Here is a 19,981-nt window from a genome sequence, read left to right on the forward strand (position 1 = left end):
CATGAGATCAGGGCCCTTGCTGCGTCATGGGCCCTCCTCAATGGGTCCCCCTTTCAGGAGGTCATGTCCGCAGCTTTCTGGCGCGGACAGACTACCTTCACGGATTTTTATCTCCGGTCCTTGGCCTCTCATTCTGATGGATTGTATTCCCTTGGACCGGTGGTGGTTGCACAGTCTGTGGCTGTTCCTCCACAGTAATTCAGTGATTTTAAATAGTATGCTATCAGGCACCACGGTGGTACACCTGCTCGTTTCACGGGGAGGTTTTCCATTTTTTAATTACTTTCGGGGCTTTATTAGGGGGGTTCCTTGAACCTTTTCCCTACCTTGAGCATGTCTCGAGTTTGTTCCGTCAGCCTGGTCTGCCTGGATTCGAAGCCTCCACTACGGTAAGACGAATTCGCATACTAAAGTTATGGTAATTATTACTGAAATGAAATTGAGGTTTTTGAAGTAAAACCAATTTTCATGATGTAATACTTACCATAACTTTATGGAGTCCCACCCTGTATTCCTCCCCTTGCCTCCTCATCCTGGCTGCCTTTAGGCTCCATAAAAGGGGGTTTGAGGAAGGGAGATCACTCCGTGGCTCTGTCATCGAGATAGAGGTTACGTCACGGTAGGGAGGTAGGGATATTTGAATCTTTTGTTTTTCCGGCTACAAAGATGGGTGTAGGTATTGTATATGCATACTAAAGTTATGGTAAGTATTACATCATGAAAATTGGTTTTACTTCAAAAACCTCAAATTTTTCACAGCGCGGAAATGCTGGTGTTTCTTGCATTAGGTTAATTAGTGCAAAAAAATCAACATGCAAATATCTCTATATGAATTATATCAATAAAGATATTTGATAGATGCAAAAAAAATCCTTACTGTGATCAGTTTAAAATGTCAAAATGTGAACATTTCCATTTGCTAAAGCCTCCACATTTACTTTAGTTAGTACGTTATTAGGATAATGTGATCTGGTAGGGTGTGCTGATACCATATCCAGGCTATGACATTTCAGTGAGATGACACTATAAAGTGGATCTGGACTTGCCCCTTGACATCTATCGACACTGTCTTTATGTGACCAAAGCTGTTGTGAGGATGCAAAATCATAAACAAACTTCCATTGATTTTGATGTTAATCTTTTCACCATTAATGGCAACGTTGCTCCCCCCAAACACAACTCACAGCCAATCTGTCAATTCTGTGTGAATGGTAACAGGCTTGTTTGATTACCTATTCTGAACATCTATAAATCAAGGCGCTGTTAATGAATCAGAAAGATTGTATCGGCAGTAATTATTTGAAAAGGTTGATGTGGACTTGAGTAATACTCATTGGTATGAACATTTGGTCATCAGTCTTACAACAGACATCATATCTCTATCAGCTCACCGAGTCCGAAGGACCAAGGTGAGCTTATGCCATACCGTGGCATCTGTCGTCCGTCTGTCAACAATTTCTTTAAGCGACTTTTTCTTAACCACTGATTGGAATTTAACTAAATTTGACTGGAAGCATCCTTAGGTGGTGGAGATTCAAAATTGTACAAATGGTTGGGCTGACCCACCAGAGGGCTGAGGGGCGGGGGCAATTTGGCTATATTGCTTTAAGGGACTTCTCTGGAACTAAGAGATGGATATCAACCATATTTGACTGGAAGCATCCCTAGGTGGTGGAGATTCAAAATTGTACAAATGGTTGGGCTGACCCACCAGGGGGCTGAGGGGCGGGGCCAAAAGGGAGCATTTTGGCTATATTGCTATAAACAACTTTTTTTGTAGAACTATGCCATGAATATTGATCATATTTGGTCGGAAGCATTCATGGGAGGCAGGGATTCAAAATTGTACAAATGGTGGGGCTGACCCCCCGGGCTAAGGGGTGGGGCCAAAAAAAGATCTCCACCATATAACCATATATACAATTGCTGAGTATAAAGAGAAGAATGCACATTTACTTCCAGGATGGCCCTAGGGTCTGGCCCCACCTTTGGATACATAGTCCCTTGGCCATAACTTTTAAAAACGGTTGAGATCCCCACCCCAAAACTATATATATAAATGCTTGGCATAAAGAGACGAATGCAGTCATGATATTAGAATAGACCTTGGGGTCTGACCGAACCCCTAGGGACCTTGTTTCTTAGTCACAGCTTGGAAACAGTTGAGATACCCATCCTATAACCATATATAAAAATTGCTGAGTATAAAGAGATGAATGCACATATGCTTCCAGGATGGCCTTGGGGACCGCCCCTACCTTGGAGACTTAACCCCTGGGTCATAACTTTGAAACAGTTGAGATCCCCACCCCAAAAATATATATATACAAATGCTGGGCAAACAGACACAAATGCAGTTAGCTAGTCATGATATTATAATTGATCCTGGGGTCTGGCTACAACCCTAGGGACCTAGTTTCTGAGTTACAGCTTGGAAACAGTTGAGATCCCCACCCCATGACCATACATAAAATTGCTTGGCATGAAAAATCTAATACAGATATGCTACAAGGATTGGCCTTGGGGTCTGGCATATTCTCTTGGATCTCATTTGGAGAATATTTTGCCATGATTGCTTAGATATCCAGGTGAGCGATACAGGTCCTCTGGGCCTCTTGTTTATATTTCTTTTGTGGTGAACTATCTTTAAATCTTAGTCTGCTTTTAGAAGTTAAGTAGCAAAACTTATTGGATTGCTTTGTTTTTTCATGTCTTGCAGCTTTTTAATGTTTGATGATTTTCAGGTAACTGTATCGGAGGAGTCTGGCATTGTGAGTTTAATGGTTGTAAGGGCACAGGGTGCCATGGGTCTGGTGTCGGTGGAGTGGAGAGCAACTGATGGAACAGCCCTCAACAACAAGGACTACTCTGTAAGTACAGGTGGTTGGGGGATTAATTGAACACCCCTTGTTGCTAGGGAAGAACACTTCCAGTATATGTCTAGTTTTTATACCGCCAGCAACGAAGTTAGGGGGGAGGGGGGTATACTGGAATCAGATTGTCTGTCCGTCTGTGACGGAATGTAGTACCTTGTACTCCACCTAAACTGCTGGATGGATTTCAATTGAATTTGCTGATAACAATCCTTGCAGCTTGGAGATGTGCTTAAAGTACTTTTCATTGGGTTATCTCACCTTTTCACAAAGTTATGGCCCTTGGTTCATAAACCTCATTTTATATTCAATTCCTTTCAAATTTGGTATGGTAATACTAGAAAGCAATAATGTTTAGCATATGTAACGGGATTTTTGTCAGATTTCAACTTAATTACCGTAGGTATTTTGTATACACATATACCATGGAATATTGTAGGGATTAATGAAAGCTACTCCACTGACAAACTTCAGAGGTCTTAGGGTCAAAGGTCACGAATGAATTGTGTTAATGAAATGGCTAAATATCTCGGAAACGGAAGGTATTTTGTATATACATATACGTTAAAATATTGAAGGCTGTAATGCAATCTACTCTACTGACAGCTTCAGAGGTCGTGGGGTCAGAGATCAAAGGTCTTAAATGAATTATGTTACCGAAACGGCTAATTATTTTGGAAACAGTAGATATTTTGTATACACATATGCAGGCTATATTGTGACAAACCAAGGTCATAAGGTTAAAGGTCAAAGGTCACAGATGCATTATGTTACTGAAATGGCTAATTATGGCAGAAATGGTAGGTACTTAGTATACACATACCTTGGTACAAGCTAAATTGTGACCAAATTCCGAGGTCAAAGGTCACAGTAGTGGTGTTTGTCTTTTCCATCGGTCTGTCGATACAGCATCTGAGGTTAGACTTTTTCATGACCCTTTATCTTTCTATATATTTTTTCCCTTGTTTATTTAGCCCCTACAGGGGCAACAAGTAGCCGAAATGGGGGTGGGTGGGTGTTATTAATTAGCGACAGTTCTAGTTGAGAGAGGTGAGGTGTGGTGGTTGGCCCAAGAGAAGGAAAGAGAGTAAGTGAAAATCTTAATATGGGAGAGACAAATGAAATTGATGCAGACTGTCTGTAAAATATCTTTACTTTTGTTGCAGTGTTACTACATTCATCGTACATCATAATGTCATGAAAAATCACATGGTTTCTATATTCTGTTCATGTTTATATAAACATTAGAAAGGACTGTTAAACAAAGCAGTGCCAGGAATGTGTTTTACTTCCTGGCTCCGGGGTCATGAATGTTTGTTAAGGAAAATCTTTCAGTATCTTGAGATTTTCCATTTTGATAGGAAAGCATTGTTGAAATTGAAGGAAAATCTCTTTAAATTTAGTTTGTCCTTGCCTCAAATATGGAAAAGTTGAAGTAAGGAATTTCTAAAATTTAAGGAATGTTCATGAAACTTGGTCCAGGAGTAGTATCCCTCCCTATTGAAATGTTTCCTAAGGTTTACGTCTAGGGATCTCACACATGAAGTTTTTGGATTCTGTACACATGGCATCATGCCACAGATGATTGGAATCGCGTGCCATAAAAACACACTGCAGGGACTCCTCGTTAGGCTCGTCTGGTGCCCATTTTATAAACGCAAAAGGCTGCATCAGAATCTCCGATTTCCACATCCACTGACGTGTGGTGTCGTGGAACGTTCCGCTCATCCACCATCCGTTCACCTTTTGGTACACTGTAATACAATAGTACTGTGGACATTAGGGAGGTCGAGGAAAATGAATTTAAGGTAAAGATATTCAGCAACTGTGTAGGTTTGGCAACCTGTGGAATTGCATACTAAAAAAATGTTGTACTTTTGACATTTTTAAGATAATTTTCTTATATTGTAAACCACTGAGATCATTGGATGATTTTTCAGCTGCAATTAATGCTTATACTGATAAAGAGGTGTAATTCTATCTACTTCCAAATTAGTACATAAATGTTCTTTCTACCATGAAGCTTTATAGTTATGGTAAAGTGGTTGTTGTTGATTAAAGATTCATATCATCCTGTTTCAGTAAAATAAAAATAAACATATTTTGTACCTAAATTCCTCTTTTGAATATGTCAAATAATATATTGATGTAGTGTAACAGATTTAGTATTACTATAACTTTAATCATGTGTGTTTCTCATGTAACAAGTACAGATTGTCTGTCCCCAAATATTCTCATTTATCAAGTGTGCCATTTCCTTCTTGGTTTTGAATTAATATAATGAATGCATCTGTACCATTAGATAAACAGATAATTTCACTTCAATGTTTGTTATTGTACAAGAGGGAAAATCCATGGCAGTGCAATAACTAATATATAGTGGTAAGCATAAGGACACAAATTAAACACAGAGAAAATTGGTGTTTAAGGCCTAGGGCCAGAGAACAAGAACGTTTGAGTGGTCAGTTGGCACAGTGGAAAACGCACTGGCCTTTCACCAAGGTGGCAGGGGTTGGACATGAAAAGGTATTGGGTTACTTGCCTGACCATGTGATTTTCATAGGGTAATCTGGTTTCTTCCAACATTAAGACCCCCTTTGCACTAAAATCTTGCCCAACAAGAGTGACTAATTTAACTTTTAAAAACTTATTTAAAAATTGTTGTTAAATGAATCAAGTGGATATCTATTAAAATTGTGGGGATTAAAAGATACAACTTGCAGAGATGTTTTATGATAAGTGAGAGTTGCTGACAATAAATGTGAGACCTACAATAGTAAGACCTACCTGGTGAGTTTTTGATGATAAAAGCCAGCAGATTGTGTTCCTTCTCATTTTTGAGGCTGACGAGTTCACTCTCCAGGGCGGCACAGTAGTCGCGAGCCTCGTACCAGGTCGCGTTAAAGTTGGACAGCATGTAACAGGAGTCCCAGCTCTTAACAAACTCAAATCCATGCGGACATCTGAGTCCACCATCGCGACCCTCGGCATCTAGCTTAGACTGATCTTGACCGTCAAGATTATCAAGTTTGTCCTCAAGTCTGCGCAACCCTCTGTGGAGACGTTTGGACAAATCTCCCATAGATTTCACCAGGTTGCTTTGAACTCTTATTAAGCGCCGTCTGATTTTGTGAAGTTCAACGGAAACATTGTGTGTTTCTATGCTAGCTGTAGACCTTTTTTTTCGACTTCCAATCCTGTCATTTTCTGATTTCTTGAAGTAGTTTTCTTGACTGTTTTCTTTGCATCCTTCGCCAAAGCTCTCAGTCAGTGTAAATTTGTACTGACAACTGTCTATTTGAAGTTGACAAGACGGCAAAGGATTGTTTACCTGCTGTGAAACTTGTATCAAAGCGAAGAAGAAGAAGAGCATCCACATTTTAACAGCGTATGATTTTCTCAAGGTTTACCTGATGAACTATGTATGCCTCCCAGGGTGTGTAGATAGAGACTGTTGCTTCGATTGCATATTTAGCGTTATTGCGTCAATGACTCAAAGAATGTAACTAAAAATGTTAAAACCAACAAGGGTATTCATGATAAGGTTTTCACTTTTATACTGTCAACAAATCTCTCGGTTAAGGACATCTGTTAAAATGTTATGAGGCTTCACATCTTTGTGTTTGGATTCATACTGTGATGCACCTATACACACAAAATGAAATTGAATTGCTTCCGGTGAGAACTTTATAAAACCAGATCTAATTCACTGTTGACTTTAATTCCATATTTCGCAGGGCTCAGTAAGGGGAATGGCATTTATCTTCAATTTTCTTTTGTGATTTTTGGCACTTGAATAAAATGACAAATGCTTAAAAATGTGGGAGTGATCATTTAAACACATAGCCAAAAGATGATAAATTCGGAACTATGTGCAGTAGCTGGTTACAAGAATAAGAGGGTCCTATTATTTCCTCATTGGAATGAAATTAGTAGGGTCTCACTAATCCCTGGACAAGACTAGTGTCCAATACAGAGGGGGTTGTATAGGGTTGTGTGTTATAGGGGGTGACAACTGTTGGATGTTAGTCTATACAGTGTACAGTATCAGTGTTCGATATGGTGTACCTGTAAATACAGGTGATATGGTCACAGAGCAGGATTCCCCACCCACAAAGTTAAATGTAGCGTAATTCTATAATCCCTCCTAGGCCAGCTGTCCATGCATAGAGGTGTAGCATTGATTGTATCATTGAACATAATTGTTGAAGTAAGTTCTGTATAGCAAGGTGTAAAGCAAAATGGGTATGGAGAAAATACATTCCTTGGGTTAACTCTTTCACCCCTGTGGAACTTCAAATGACTCTACTGTGCATTGATCAGGAGGAGTCCATAATGGTCTGCAGGGGTGAAAGGGTTCAGATTTCGCCATCACTTAAAGGAACTGTTATTAGATATAATCTTTGTATGTATTATCTGTTGTTCAAGGTTGCTTATGTTATTACATTAAAGTAGAAATTCCTAGCACTCTGTGTTGTGTCTCCAACAAAAGAGAGTTCCAATATGTATTTTTCTGAGTTGGAGTTTACCATTTACTATAATATGTAAAGGTTATTGCATGGTTTTCGAGTAACAAGGGATTTATTACACCCGAGTGAAGCGAGGGTGTAATAAGTCCCAAGTGACGAGAAATCATGCAATAACTGGCTTACTGCATGCTTCCCAACTCGAACCAAAACAGAAAAATTGAGTAAAAAATGTTCACCTGGACAATCTTTTTACCTACCCTACACTGCAGATAATTTACATGTGTGAGTGAGTACTAATCAGAACCAGGTAAGTTTGTCTTTATTCTCAATAGCCAAGTCTGAGTGTATCCTTCATAATGGATACAAGTGTTTTTGGATTACTATCCAGCTCCAGTGTCAGGGAAGGTAAGGAGTGTCTTGTTCAACAATTAGAACAAAATACAGGAAATAATGTTGAATTTCTGACTACATTTTCAGTTTAATTTTCAAGATGTGGCAAAGGTACAGGATATTGAAACCATTTTCATACATACAATGTAAGGGTTTATCAATCCCTAAGGAATTCCATTTCTTTCAATGAATGGTATATTTGAATGGTCAATTTTGTATAAATAAACAGCTCCTAAAGATTATAAACTTTTCCAGGAAATGCTTATCCTCTCAAGTGATAACGAAATCAATATCGCTGCCAACTTAGTAATTTTGTTTGTTTGTTTTTCAATCATGAAATTAACAAAAAAAATCCTTTTTTTTTCCTGATTTTAAATGTGTCAATTAAGTTTATCCTTTCCACTGTATTGACTTCATCGTTACTCACTGATTGATTATCTCCCCTTTCTTACTGTATTTGTGACCACAGTCCACTGGGCACACCCCCTTTCATGGTCATGTAATCATGATTGGCCATGGATTATGTGTGCGGTGGACTGTGGTAGCAAGTGATTTATTGCCCACACTTTTCCATTGTGAGAGGTGGGAAGTATGCAGTAAAGAGTTTTATAGGAAAGCTAGTTCACAGAACATCTCTACCACAGGGATTTAATCTCCAGACCGCTTGGATTTTAAAATAGGGAACATAACTGCTTCAAAAGATGTCATAGCATTGCTTGGGTTATTTCCAAAGAGCTCTAACTCCTTAAAAGACCCACAGCATATAATTGTACTTGAATACATAGGAAATAACATGAATGAAACAAGAAAATAACTCCCTACCATAATTAATGTTAATTAGTCGGCATTGGGACTATTTCTGTCTAGGACATAAATTATACAACATAATTGTATGTTGTACATTGTAGTACATGTTTTATTATGTCCATGTTAATGTTATGTTAATAAGCCCATTTAATAACTGTTAGAATGTGTTTACTTTGACCCTCGAGTGAATTCCCATGTTAAACAGCTGCATTGAAGGTCACATAAGGTCACTCTAACTACTTGTTTTATATATATCTTCGATCAAATATCCATTTCATAATCGTATTTAAGGTATGACAATACCTCAAATGAATGAACAAACAAGGGAATTGTTATCATATAAGATACCTTATTAGGTTTTTACCATGTGTTTTCTCTCCATGAAAAAAGTTATAATGGACTTGTATTATTTCCTGCTCAAATATCTATTAATTATATGTGAGATATTTCAATTAAGAATGTTTACATGAATAAATATGAAAAACATTGTATAAGTAAGTTATTCAGAATAATATGTATGCAATATTCTAACACAAATACTGAACTGCTTCCTGCTGGCTAGTAAATGAAATAGTGAATGCTATCAAGCTTGACTGGTACGTTTAATTTTCTTCATCGTTCAAATCTATTTTCCAATTTCCCACATTATGATACAGAGGTAAATAATACAATCACAAAAACAGGGGTGATCCATTCACTGTTTCAAATTTTGTTAACAGATTACAGACTAAAGGGAGACAACTCTCCATTACATCAGTGCAAGGCTGGGGTGCAATTCGTTTAATACTTTCGAAATTTCATGTATTATTTTAGGCAAATAATTTCAGTCCAAGAAACTAACATTGGTCGAAGGTAAAATATGATGAAAATTAATAAGTATCATATCATCTGACCTAATTTTTACTCATGTGTTATAGTTACTTGTGTAACATGGTTCTGGTTTATGACGTGTACTCATTGGGCCATCCTGATGGTCAGTATTCAAGCTCTTCTTAATGATAAATTTGATTTAAAAATTCCAGGCAGGAGTTGGGCGTCTGACATTTCAGGCCAGCCAATTGTATGACTTCATCAACATTGCCATCGTGGACAACAATCTCCCAGAGGACCAGAAGTATTTCAGTGTTGACCTGCTGAACCCTACAGGTGGGGCAGCTATAGGGGTGGCATCCTCCATCACCGTCACCATCGACCACTCAGATGGAGCCTTTGGTGTGTTTGAATTTGAAACGTCTTCTCTTAATGTAGAGACGGAGGAGGTTGGAGATTCCGGATTCAGCACAGTCATAATACAGGTCAGAACTGTTTAGTACTCCTTTATTTATACACATGCATTATAATGTATTTGTTATCAGGTGCTGGTCGCAGGTTGATGGATGTTTCCACCAGTCACTCTCGTTTTCCACCACCGCAAAAACCTAGTCGACCTTAAATAACCATAGCTGTTAATTGGATGTAAAGGACAAACAAACTAAACCCTGTACATTTCTTGCTGTTGAAATTAAATTATTTAACAGTATACATCTTCTATAAATGGAATATAAACATTTGCATGAGATTTGCCTGCACAAATTTATTATCTGCGCATTTCACATTCGGTGGGGGACTATAATTCGCCAAATTGTTTTGTTCATTTATGTTCCCCCTTAAAGCTTATGTAAACATTTGCTGATTGCCCAAAACATTAAAAGTTGTTTCATACTTCAGAAGAAAAGCTTGTGGATTTTTTGTCAGGCATTTCATCATACACTGGTCTTTATTTTTTGGTTAGATTATACGTAAGCAGGGCAGCTTGGGAGCATCCAATGTGACCTGGCAGATTTTAGGTCAACCTGACAATGATGTCTTAGAAACCACAGGAAATGTGACCTTTAACCATGATGTTACCATGGCAACATTTGAGGTGAAAATCCGTGGGGACACCGTACCAGAACTAGACGAACTCTTCCAAATACAGCTGTCAGCAGTTAGCAGGGTGTGTTGTCATAGTTGCTGTGTAAAATCTCACAGAATTCTTAACGTTCTAATTGTTTTTGTGACTGAGCTGTATGTTTACTTTGAAAGTTCAATATCTGGAATTCCTGATCAGAAAACTGTCTAGTTTCACTGTAACAATATGAATTTAATCTATTACTTTTAGCTCCATGCTGAGTATAACTCATTGTTAAAATTTCAGCAATTGTCAAGTACCCATTCATCAATCCCAATAAAGAGATGTTCCATGCTTCTAAGATAGAATCTATTATCAAGTTCGATTTATGGGACACATTATGTTATAAATGAGTTTGGTTAACTTGGTTGTACATGTTACATGACTTGTATAAACTGTTATTTTTGTTACAGGGAGGTCTGGCTGGGCCAGATTTGATTACAGCTAAGCTGATCATCAAGGCCAATGATAATCCCTATGGAATGTTTGTCGTTGCCGATGACCAACGCCCTGTCATTGTTACAGAAGCACTCAAAAGTAAGATTTGAGACAAAATAAGGATGGTACATTTTTGACACCTGCATTAGGTTACGCTAGTGACCTAACGCAAGTGTATAGGGGATTGCGCATACTACGGAATTTGCTTAACGTGGAACTGCACTATCGATACATACACCATCTATGACTATATATAGTCTTTCTGTCCTTATATGGCAGCTGATATCTCCTTATATGGATGTCATTCATTCACATTTCATTCATATGCAAATGTTTTTGGCGGTGACCCCTAGCATTTTCATTATAATCAGACATGATGTTTTAATAAAATCTTTTTTTACATGAATCAAAAATCTGAATGATCTCTTACAGATATAACCATCACCATAGAGAGGAAGCAAGGACAATTTGGTGTTGTGGATGTCGGCTATAAAACATTGACGCCACTGGAGTCGCCTCCCTTTATTTCTAGCACAGTTGTTAGGGCAAGTGACAAGGACTTCCGTGCAGCCGAGGGAACAGTCAGGTTTGCTGCTGATCAATCAGAGGGAACCTTTGTGGTTCTGATTCTGGAAGACGAGGAACCAGAAAGTGACGAGTCTGTCTTTGTGCAACTGACACAAGTCAGCATTGTTACTGCTGCTCAAGCAAACCCAGGTAAGATCACCAGATAGGCAAACTTAGGTTAGAAAAGCTGTACAACATAGGTAACGTTCCAAAATCTTTAATAACCAGTAATATAATAACAAACATACATTTGTAGGTCCCTTTAAGGTTTGGTTGTAAAAGACTCGAACAGAGAGTGGACAAAATTTCAGAAAATTGTATAGTTTCCATAGATGATACATTTATTGTGGTGAAAGAATGAGCAGGAAAGTGGGATTCTTGTGGAATAATGAGTGTTTTCTTATGGTTGCAGTGCCCAACTCCCCCATGCTTGGTATCGCGGCTGAGAGATATGGTCAGATAATCATAGACCACAACGACAACGCTCATGGTATCCTGGAGATCACACCACTGTCAGTGAATACAGAGGAGTCCAAACTAAACCCAGATGTAAACGTCACTAGGAAGGGTGGAACCTTTGGGGAGGTAAGAACCCAGATAACAACGTCACTAGGAAGGGGGGAACCTTCAGGGAGGTAAGAACCCAGATAACAACGTCACTAGGAAGGGTGGAACCTTCGGGGAGGTAAGAACCCAGATGTCAACGTCACTAGGAAGGGGGGAACCTTTGGGGAGGTAAGAACCCAGATAACAACGTCACTAGGAAGGGGGGAACCTTCGGGGAGGTAAGAACCCAGATAACAACGTCACTAGGAAGGGGGGAACCTTCGGGGAGGTAAGAACCCAGATAACAACGTCACTAGGAAGGGGGGAACCTTCGGGGAGGTAAGAACCCAGATAACAACGTCACTAGGAAGGGGGGAACCTTCGGGGAGGTAAGAACCCAGATAACAACGTCACTAGGAAGGGGGGAACCTTCGGGGAGGTAAGAACCCAGATAACAACGTCACTAGGAAGGGGGGAACCTTCGGGGAGGTAAGAACCCAGATAACAACGTCACTAGGAAGGGGGGAACCTTCGGGGAGGTAAGAACCCAGATAACAACGTCACTAGGAAGGGGGGAACCTTCGGGGAGGTAAGAACCCAGATAACAACGTCACTAGGAAGGGGGGAACCTTCGGGGAGGTAAGAACCCAGATAACAACGTCACTAGGAAGGGGGGAACCTTCGGGGAGGTAAGAACCCAGATAACAACGTCACTAGGAAGGGGGGAACCTTCGGGGAGGTAAGAACCCAGATAACAACGTCACTAGGAAGGGGGGAACCTTCGGGGAGGTAAGAACCCAGATAACAACGTCACTAGGAAGGGGGGAACCTTCGGGGAGGTAAGAACCCAGATAACAACGTCACTAGGAAGGGTGGAACCTTCGGGGAGGTAAGAACCCAGATAACAACGTCACTAGGAAGGGGGGAACCTTCGGGGAGGTAAGAACCCAGATAACAACGTCACTAGGAAGGGTGGAACCTTCGGGGAGGTAAGAACCCAGATAACAACGTCACTAGGAAGGGGGGAACCTTCGGGGAGGTAAGAACCCAGATAACAACGTCACTAGGAAGGGTGGAACCTTCGGGGAGGTAAGAACCCAGATAACAACGTCACTAGGAAGGGGGGAACCTTCGGGGAGGTAAGAACCCAGATAACAACGTCACTAGGAAGGGGGGAACCTTCGGGGAGGTAAGAACCCAGATAACAACGTCACTAGGAAGGGGGGAACCTTCGGGGAGGTAAGAACCCAGATAACAACGTCACTAGGAAGGGGGGAACCTTCGGGGAGGTAAGAACCCAGATAACAACGTCACTAGGAAGGGGGGAACCTTCGGGGAGGTAAGAACCCAGATAACAACGTCACTAGGAAGGGGGGAACCTTCGGGGAGGTAAGAACCCAGATAACAACGTCACTAGGAAGGGGGGAACCTTCGGGGAGGTAAGAACCCAGATAACAACGTCACTAGGAAGGGGGGAACCTTCGGGGAGGTAAGAACCCAGATAACAACGTCACTAGGAAGGGTGGAACCTTCGGGGAGGTAAGAACCCAGATAACAACGTCACTAGGAAGGGGGGAACCTTCGGGGAGGTAAGAACCCAGATAACAACGTCACTAGGAAGGGTGGAACCTTCGGGGAGGTAAGAACCCAGATAACAACGTCACTAGGAAGGGGGGAACCTTCGGGGAGGTAAGAACCCAGATAACAACGTCACTAGGAAGGGTGGAACCTTCGGGGAGGTAAGAACCCAGATAACAACGTCACTAGGAAGGGGGGAACCTTCGGGGAGGTAAGAACCCAGATAACAACGTCACTAGGAAGGGTGGAACCTTCGGGGAGGTAAGAACCCAGATAACAACGTCACTAGGAAGGGGGGAACCTTCGGGGAGGTAAGAACCCAGATAACAACGTCACTAGGAAGGGTGGAACCTTCGGGGAGGTAAGAACCCAGATAACAACGTCACTAGGAAGGGGGGAACCTTCGGGGAGGTAAGAACCCAGATAACAACGTCACTAGGAAGGGTGGAACCTTCGGGGAGGTAAGAACCCAGATAACAACGTCACTAGGAAGGGGGGAACCTTCGGGGAGGTAAGAACCCAGATAACAACGTCACTAGGAAGGGTGGAACCTTCGGGGAGGTAAGAACCCAGATAACAACGTCACTAGGAAGGGGGGAACCTTCGGGGAGGTAAGAACCCAGATAACAACGTCACTAGGAAGGGTGGAACCTTCGGGGAGGTAAGAACCCAGATAACAACGTCACTAGGAAGGGGGGAACCTTCGGGGAGGTAAGAACCCAGATAACAACGTCACTAGGAAGGGTGGAACCTTCGGGGAGGTAAGAACCCAGATAACAACGTCACTAGGAAGGGGGGAACCTTCGGGGAGGTAAGAACCCAGATAACAACGTCACTAGGAAGGGTGGAACCTTCGGGGAGGTAAGAACCCAGATAACAACGTCACTAGGAAGGGGGGAACCTTCGGGGAGGTAAGAACCCAGATAACAACGTCACTAGGAAGGGTGGAACCTTCGGGGAGGTAAGAACCCAGATAACAACGTCACTAGGAAGGGGGGAACCTTCGGGGAGGTAAGAACCCAGATAACAACGTCACTAGGAAGGGTGGAACCTTCGGGGAGGTAAGAACCCAGATAACAACGTCACTAGGAAGGGGGGAACCTTCGGGGAGGTAAGAACCCAGATAACAACGTCACTAGGAAGGGTGGAACCTTCGGGGAGGTAAGAACCCAGATAACAACGTCACTAGGAAGGGGGGAACCTTCGGGGAGGTAAGAACCCAGATAACAACGTCACTAGGAAGGGTGGAACCTTCGGGGAGGTAAGAACCCAGATAACAACGTCACTAGGAAGGGGGGAACCTTCGGGGAGGTAAGAACCCAGATAACAACGTCACTAGGAAGGGTGGAACCTTCGGGGAGGTAAGAACCCAGATAACAACGTCACTAGGAAGGGGGGAACCTTCGGGGAGGTAAGAACCCAGATAACAACGTCACTAGGAAGGGTGGAACCTTCGGGGAGGTAAGAACCCAGATAACAACGTCACTAGGAAGGGGGGAACCTTCGGGGAGGTAAGAACCCAGATAACAACGTCACTAGGAAGGGTGGAACCTTCGGGGAGGTAAGAACCCAGATAACAACGTCACTAGGAAGGGGGGAACCTTCGGGGAGGTAAGAACCCAGATAACAACGTCACTAGGAAGGGTGGAACCTTCGGGGAGGTAAGAACCCAGATAACAACGTCACTAGGAAGGGGGGAACCTTCGGGGAGGTAAGAACCCAGATAACAACGTCACTAGGAAGGGTGGAACCTTCGGGGAGGTAAGAACCCAGATAACAACGTCACTAGGAAGGGGGGAACCTTCGGGGAGGTAAGAACCCAGATAACAACGTCACTAGGAAGGGTGGAACCTTCGGGGAGGTAAGAACCCAGATAACAACGTCACTAGGAAGGGGGGAACCTTCGGGGAGGTAAGAACCCAGATAACAACGTCACTAGGAAGGGTGGAACCTTCGGGGAGGTAAGAACCCAGATAACAACGTCACTAGGAAGGGGGGAACCTTCGGGGAGGTAAGAACCCAGATAACAACGTCACTAGGAAGGGTGGAACCTTCGGGGAGGTAAGAACCCAGATAACAACGTCACTAGGAAGGGGGGAACCTTCGGGGAGGTAAGAACCCAGATAACAACGTCACTAGGAAGGGTGGAACCTTCGGGGAGGTAAGAACCCAGATAACAACGTCACTAGGAAGGGGGGAACCTTCGGGGAGGTAAGAACCCAGATAACAACGTCACTAGGAAGGGTGGAACCTTCGGGGAGGTAAGAACCCAGATAACAACGTCACTAGGAAGGGGGGAACCTTCGGGGAGGTAAGAACCCAGATAACAACGTCACTAGGAAGGGTGGAACCTTCGGGGAGGTAAGAACCCAGATAACAACGTCACTAGGAAGGGGGGAACCTTCGGGGAGGTAAGAACCCAGATAACAACGTCACTAGGAAGGGTGGAACCTTCGGGGAGGTAAGAACCCAGATAACAACGTCACTAGGAAGGGGGGAACCTTCGGGGAGGTAAGAACCCAGATAACAACGTCACTAGGAAGGGTGGAACCTTCGGGGAGGTAAGAACCCAGATAACAACGTCACTAGGAAGGGGGGAACCTTCGGGGAGGTAAGAACCCAGATAACAACGTCACTAGGAAGGGGGGAACCTTTGGGGAGGTAAGAACCCAGATGTCAACGTCACTAGGAAGGGTGGAACCTTCGGGGAGGTAAGAACCCAGATAACAACATCACTAGGAAGGGGGGAACCTTCGGGGAGGTAAGAACCCAGATAACAACGTCACTAGGAAGGGGGGAACCTTTGGGGAGGTAAGAACCCAGATGTCAACGTCACTAGGAAGGGGGGAACCTTTGGGGAGGTAAGAACCCAGATGTCAACGTCACTAGGAAGGGGGGAACCTTTGGGGAGGTAAGAACCCAGATGTCAACGTCACTAGGAAGGGGGGAACCTTTGGGGAGGTAAGAACCCAGATGTCAACGTCACTAGGAAGGGGGGAACCTTTGGGGAGGTAAGAACCCAGATGTCAACGTCACTAGGAAGGGGGGAACCTTCGGGGAGGTAAGAACCCAGATAACAACGTCACTAGGAAGGGGGGAACCTTCGGGGAGGTAAGAACCCAGATAACAACGTCACTAGGAAGGGGGGAACCTTTGGGGAGGTAAGAACCCAGATGTCAATGTCACTAGGAAGGGGTGAACCTTTGGGGAGGTAAGAACCCAGATGTCAACGTCAGTAGGAAGGGGGGAACCTTCGGGGAGGTAAGAACCCAGATGTCAACATCAGTAGGAAGGAGGACCTTTGAGAAGGTCTCACATTCTGTATTATTGTTCTTTAAGGTATCTGTTAAGTTCCGTGTGGTGAATGGTACAGCTTTAGAACATCTAGACTTTGAGATGTTGTCGGACACTGTTGTTCTCCTGGATGGAATGAGAAGTAAGGCCCTGCCAATTATTATTCGGGAGGATCAGGTACCGGAGCAGAGGGAGACTTTCTATGTGGAGATTCTGGACCAGATCACAGGAGATGCAGTCCTTGGCACTAACACCTACAGTGTTGTGAATATCCTGCCCTCTGATGATCCCACAGGTGCATTTGGTAAGTGGAGTTTACTTCTGTTGATTGAAGTATGTAACCTTGTTTCATGCATATTCCAATATGAAGAATGCTTGTTTAAGTATCATGAGATTGCAAAAGATTCAAACATTTAACTTGATGGTTTTGAGCCCAGTTTGCTGGTTGCTGATCTTGAAGTATGTGTAATTGACTGAAGAGTTCCTTGACAACCATGTTAGTAAATAATGTGTCTATAGTTGAAGGCTTTGTGTAGTTTAGATTTGGTAGCATGACTAGTTAAGGTCAATCACTGATAACTGCAGAAGATTGAATGCCAATCTAGAATTGGCAAAATAATTCTTAGATAATTGCATTTCTGACTGTTAGTCTAAGCTATTACTCATTTTGTATTAACCTTTTGGGCTCTTAAAACCATTTTTTTAAGTTTTACTAAATTCAATTTGTTCTGCAGAATTTGCTGTTAATGAGATATCAGTAGAGGAACCAGAGAATGGAAGCCCGTTTGTGGTCAATATCACAGTGATCAGGACAGGGGGCAGCACGGGAGTGGTCAGTNTTTGCGTCCGCTTCACTACCGAGTAGTTCGGTCAATCACTGGTAAGATGTACAGGTGTGAAAACCACGTGATTATGTGGATATCCAATGCAATAACCTGAATTGAATTAATAATGTTTAATAAGATACAATGTATCATAAACAAAATTATAGCGGATACGTACGTATATACTGGGGCTATTCGTCTTTGATTAGAATTATGATAGNAAAGGTAGGTAACTCTGTCACCAGGGTAAGTTGAGGATCAGTGTGGACTGACAGGCCAGATACAAAGGTAGGTAACTCTGTCACCAGGGTAAGTTGAGGATCAGTGTGGACTGACAGGCCAGATACAAAGGTAGGTAACTCTGTCACCAGGGTAAGTTGAGGATCAGTGTGGACTGGCAGGCCAGATACAAAGGTAGGTAACTCTGTCACTGGGATAAGGATTTAAGGAGAATGGGAATAGTCAATGTTGACTGGTAGGCCAGATACAGTGTCTTAAGATACAATTTGAAATTACTTGTCATAAGTCAGTATTGATAGTAAAGTTATGTTATTTTACGCTTGACTTACAGATCAGCCACCTGATGCTGACATGGTGCCCACAGCCGGATCCATACACTTTGTCAGTAATGAGGCCAGCAGAAATATCAGAGTGTCTGTCCTACCTGATGATGTCCCTGAGGGACCTGAGGTAGGTATTGACCAGATGTCCCTGAGGGACCTGAGGTAGGCACTGACCTCATCGTTCTAGCGACTTTATACAAAGGTCAGGTATGAGAGTATGTTGAATTGATTTGAATGATGGGCCCAGAGTTGTTCATGTAAGAAACAAGGATGGACTATGTGGTCTGATCAAGCCTGGATATCGAGGCCTGTATTAATGTAAAGATAGAAATGTCCTCCTGTGGAAATGTTTATGTTTGGCAATGGTTTTGAAATTATATGTTCTATGTGATCGATAATCTGCATAATCTACAAGTAAGTATTCACATGGGAATATTTGCACATTAAATTACTCAACAATAAAAACATGAGCATTTCCACAGCATGAAAATTTCCACTTTTAAAATAACATTAACCTGCCTGGCTAAATTAGCTAAATACTGTTACTTTTAGAAATCGACTAAACTGAATGGTATCACAACACAGGAAAAGCATATACTAAAATATATTTACTGTTACATGTAAATGAAAGTGTGAAATAGAATTTCGTTCTGGCCTGATACATTTTATCCAGCCTGATCATCAGAGGACAGCCAGAATGAGCTGTATGACAAGGACCTCTGCCTTCAAGAGTGGTTATCGATCAAATGAGGCATCAAGTGTGTATCACTTGAATGCTAACCATCACTGCCATACTAAAACGCTATAGAGTACCTATTTATTATGATTTCAGGGTATAGTGTTCACACTTGTAAATGCTAACAATGATGGACGTATTGGGGATCGCAGTTCCTTAATTTTCACGATAGCGGCCAACGATAACCCCCATGGATCAGTACAGTTTGCCACCGGTAACTACAGCGTGGAGGAGAGAGAGACGAGTAGTGTCCAGTACATCAAACTGGCCAGGCTGTAAGTTGTGTAAATTCAGTAGAATACCATTGTTCACTATACCAGGAAACTTTCATTCAGTCGAATATTCACCCTTCAGTGGTAAAACTCGTGTTTGCCTTATTTTGTCCTTTACATGTAATGTATTGCTGTGTATTGATAGACACTAATGATAATTTTGCCGTTGCTTTGGAGGGAGAAAAAGATGAATGTTAATGATAATTTTGCCGTTGCTTTGGAGGGAGAAAAAGACGAATGTTAATGATAATTTTGCCGTTGCTTTGGAGGGAGAAAAAGACGAATGTTAATGATAATTTTGCCGTTGCTTTGGAGGGAGAAAAAGACGAATGTTAATGATAATTTTGCCGTTGCTTTGGAGGGAGATATAGGCGTATGTTAATGATAATTTTGCTGTGGCTTTGGAGGGAGAAAAAGATGAATGTTAATGATAGTTTTGCCGTTGCTTTGGAGGGAGAAAAAGACGAATGTTAATGATAATTTTACCGTTGCTTTGGAGGGAGAAAAAGACGAATGTTAATGATAATTTTTCTGTTGCTTTGGAGGGAGAAAAAGACGTATGTTTATGATAATTTTGCTGTTGCTTTGGATGGAGAAAAAGATGTATGTTAATGATAATTTTGCTGTTGCTTTGGAGGGAGAAAAAGACGTATGTTTATGATTNCAAAGTAAACCTACTTTCTCATAATAAAAT

The 19,981-nt window shown here is 42.1% G+C and overlaps 2 protein-coding genes across 2 annotated transcripts in view; one reads left to right on the top strand and one right to left on the bottom strand.

Annotated features, from left to right (window-relative positions):
• Window positions 1–19,981, top strand: part of LOC110445720 (G-protein coupled receptor 98-like) — a 68,779-nt gene that overhangs the window by 43,063 nt on the left and 5,735 nt on the right. Inside the window, exons 30-40 of the mRNA XM_021490499.1 lie at window positions 2,745–2,870; window positions 9,562–9,834; window positions 10,311–10,514; window positions 10,883–11,006; window positions 11,340–11,624; window positions 11,887–12,059; window positions 16,938–17,196; window positions 17,627–17,725; window positions 18,101–18,130; window positions 18,288–18,406; window positions 19,112–19,290. Of these exons, the coding sequence (XP_021346174.1) occupies window positions 2,745–2,870; window positions 9,562–9,834; window positions 10,311–10,514; window positions 10,883–11,006; window positions 11,340–11,624; window positions 11,887–12,059; window positions 16,938–17,196; window positions 17,627–17,725; window positions 18,101–18,130; window positions 18,288–18,406; window positions 19,112–19,290 (1,871 nt within the window). The remainder of the gene's footprint in view (window positions 1–2,744; window positions 2,871–9,561; window positions 9,835–10,310; window positions 10,515–10,882; window positions 11,007–11,339; window positions 11,625–11,886; window positions 12,060–16,937; window positions 17,197–17,626; window positions 17,726–18,100; window positions 18,131–18,287; window positions 18,407–19,111; window positions 19,291–19,981) is intronic.
• On the bottom strand, window positions 4,012–6,397 carry LOC110445608 (C-type lectin domain family 12 member A-like). Its single transcript, XM_021490294.1, has 2 exons — window positions 5,661–6,397; window positions 4,012–4,627 (listed from the first exon to the last, which is right to left on the bottom strand). Exons 1-2 carry the CDS (start codon window positions 6,250–6,252, stop codon window positions 4,386–4,388), a joined length of 834 nt encoding a protein of 277 aa, XP_021345969.1. The 5' UTR covers window positions 6,253–6,397; the 3' UTR covers window positions 4,012–4,385.

Source organism: Mizuhopecten yessoensis, unplaced genomic scaffold, assembly GCF_002113885.1.
Source record: "Mizuhopecten yessoensis strain PY_sf001 unplaced genomic scaffold, ASM211388v2 scaffold2329, whole genome shotgun sequence".
Lineage (NCBI taxonomy): Eukaryota > Metazoa > Mollusca > Bivalvia > Pectinida > Pectinidae > Mizuhopecten > Mizuhopecten yessoensis.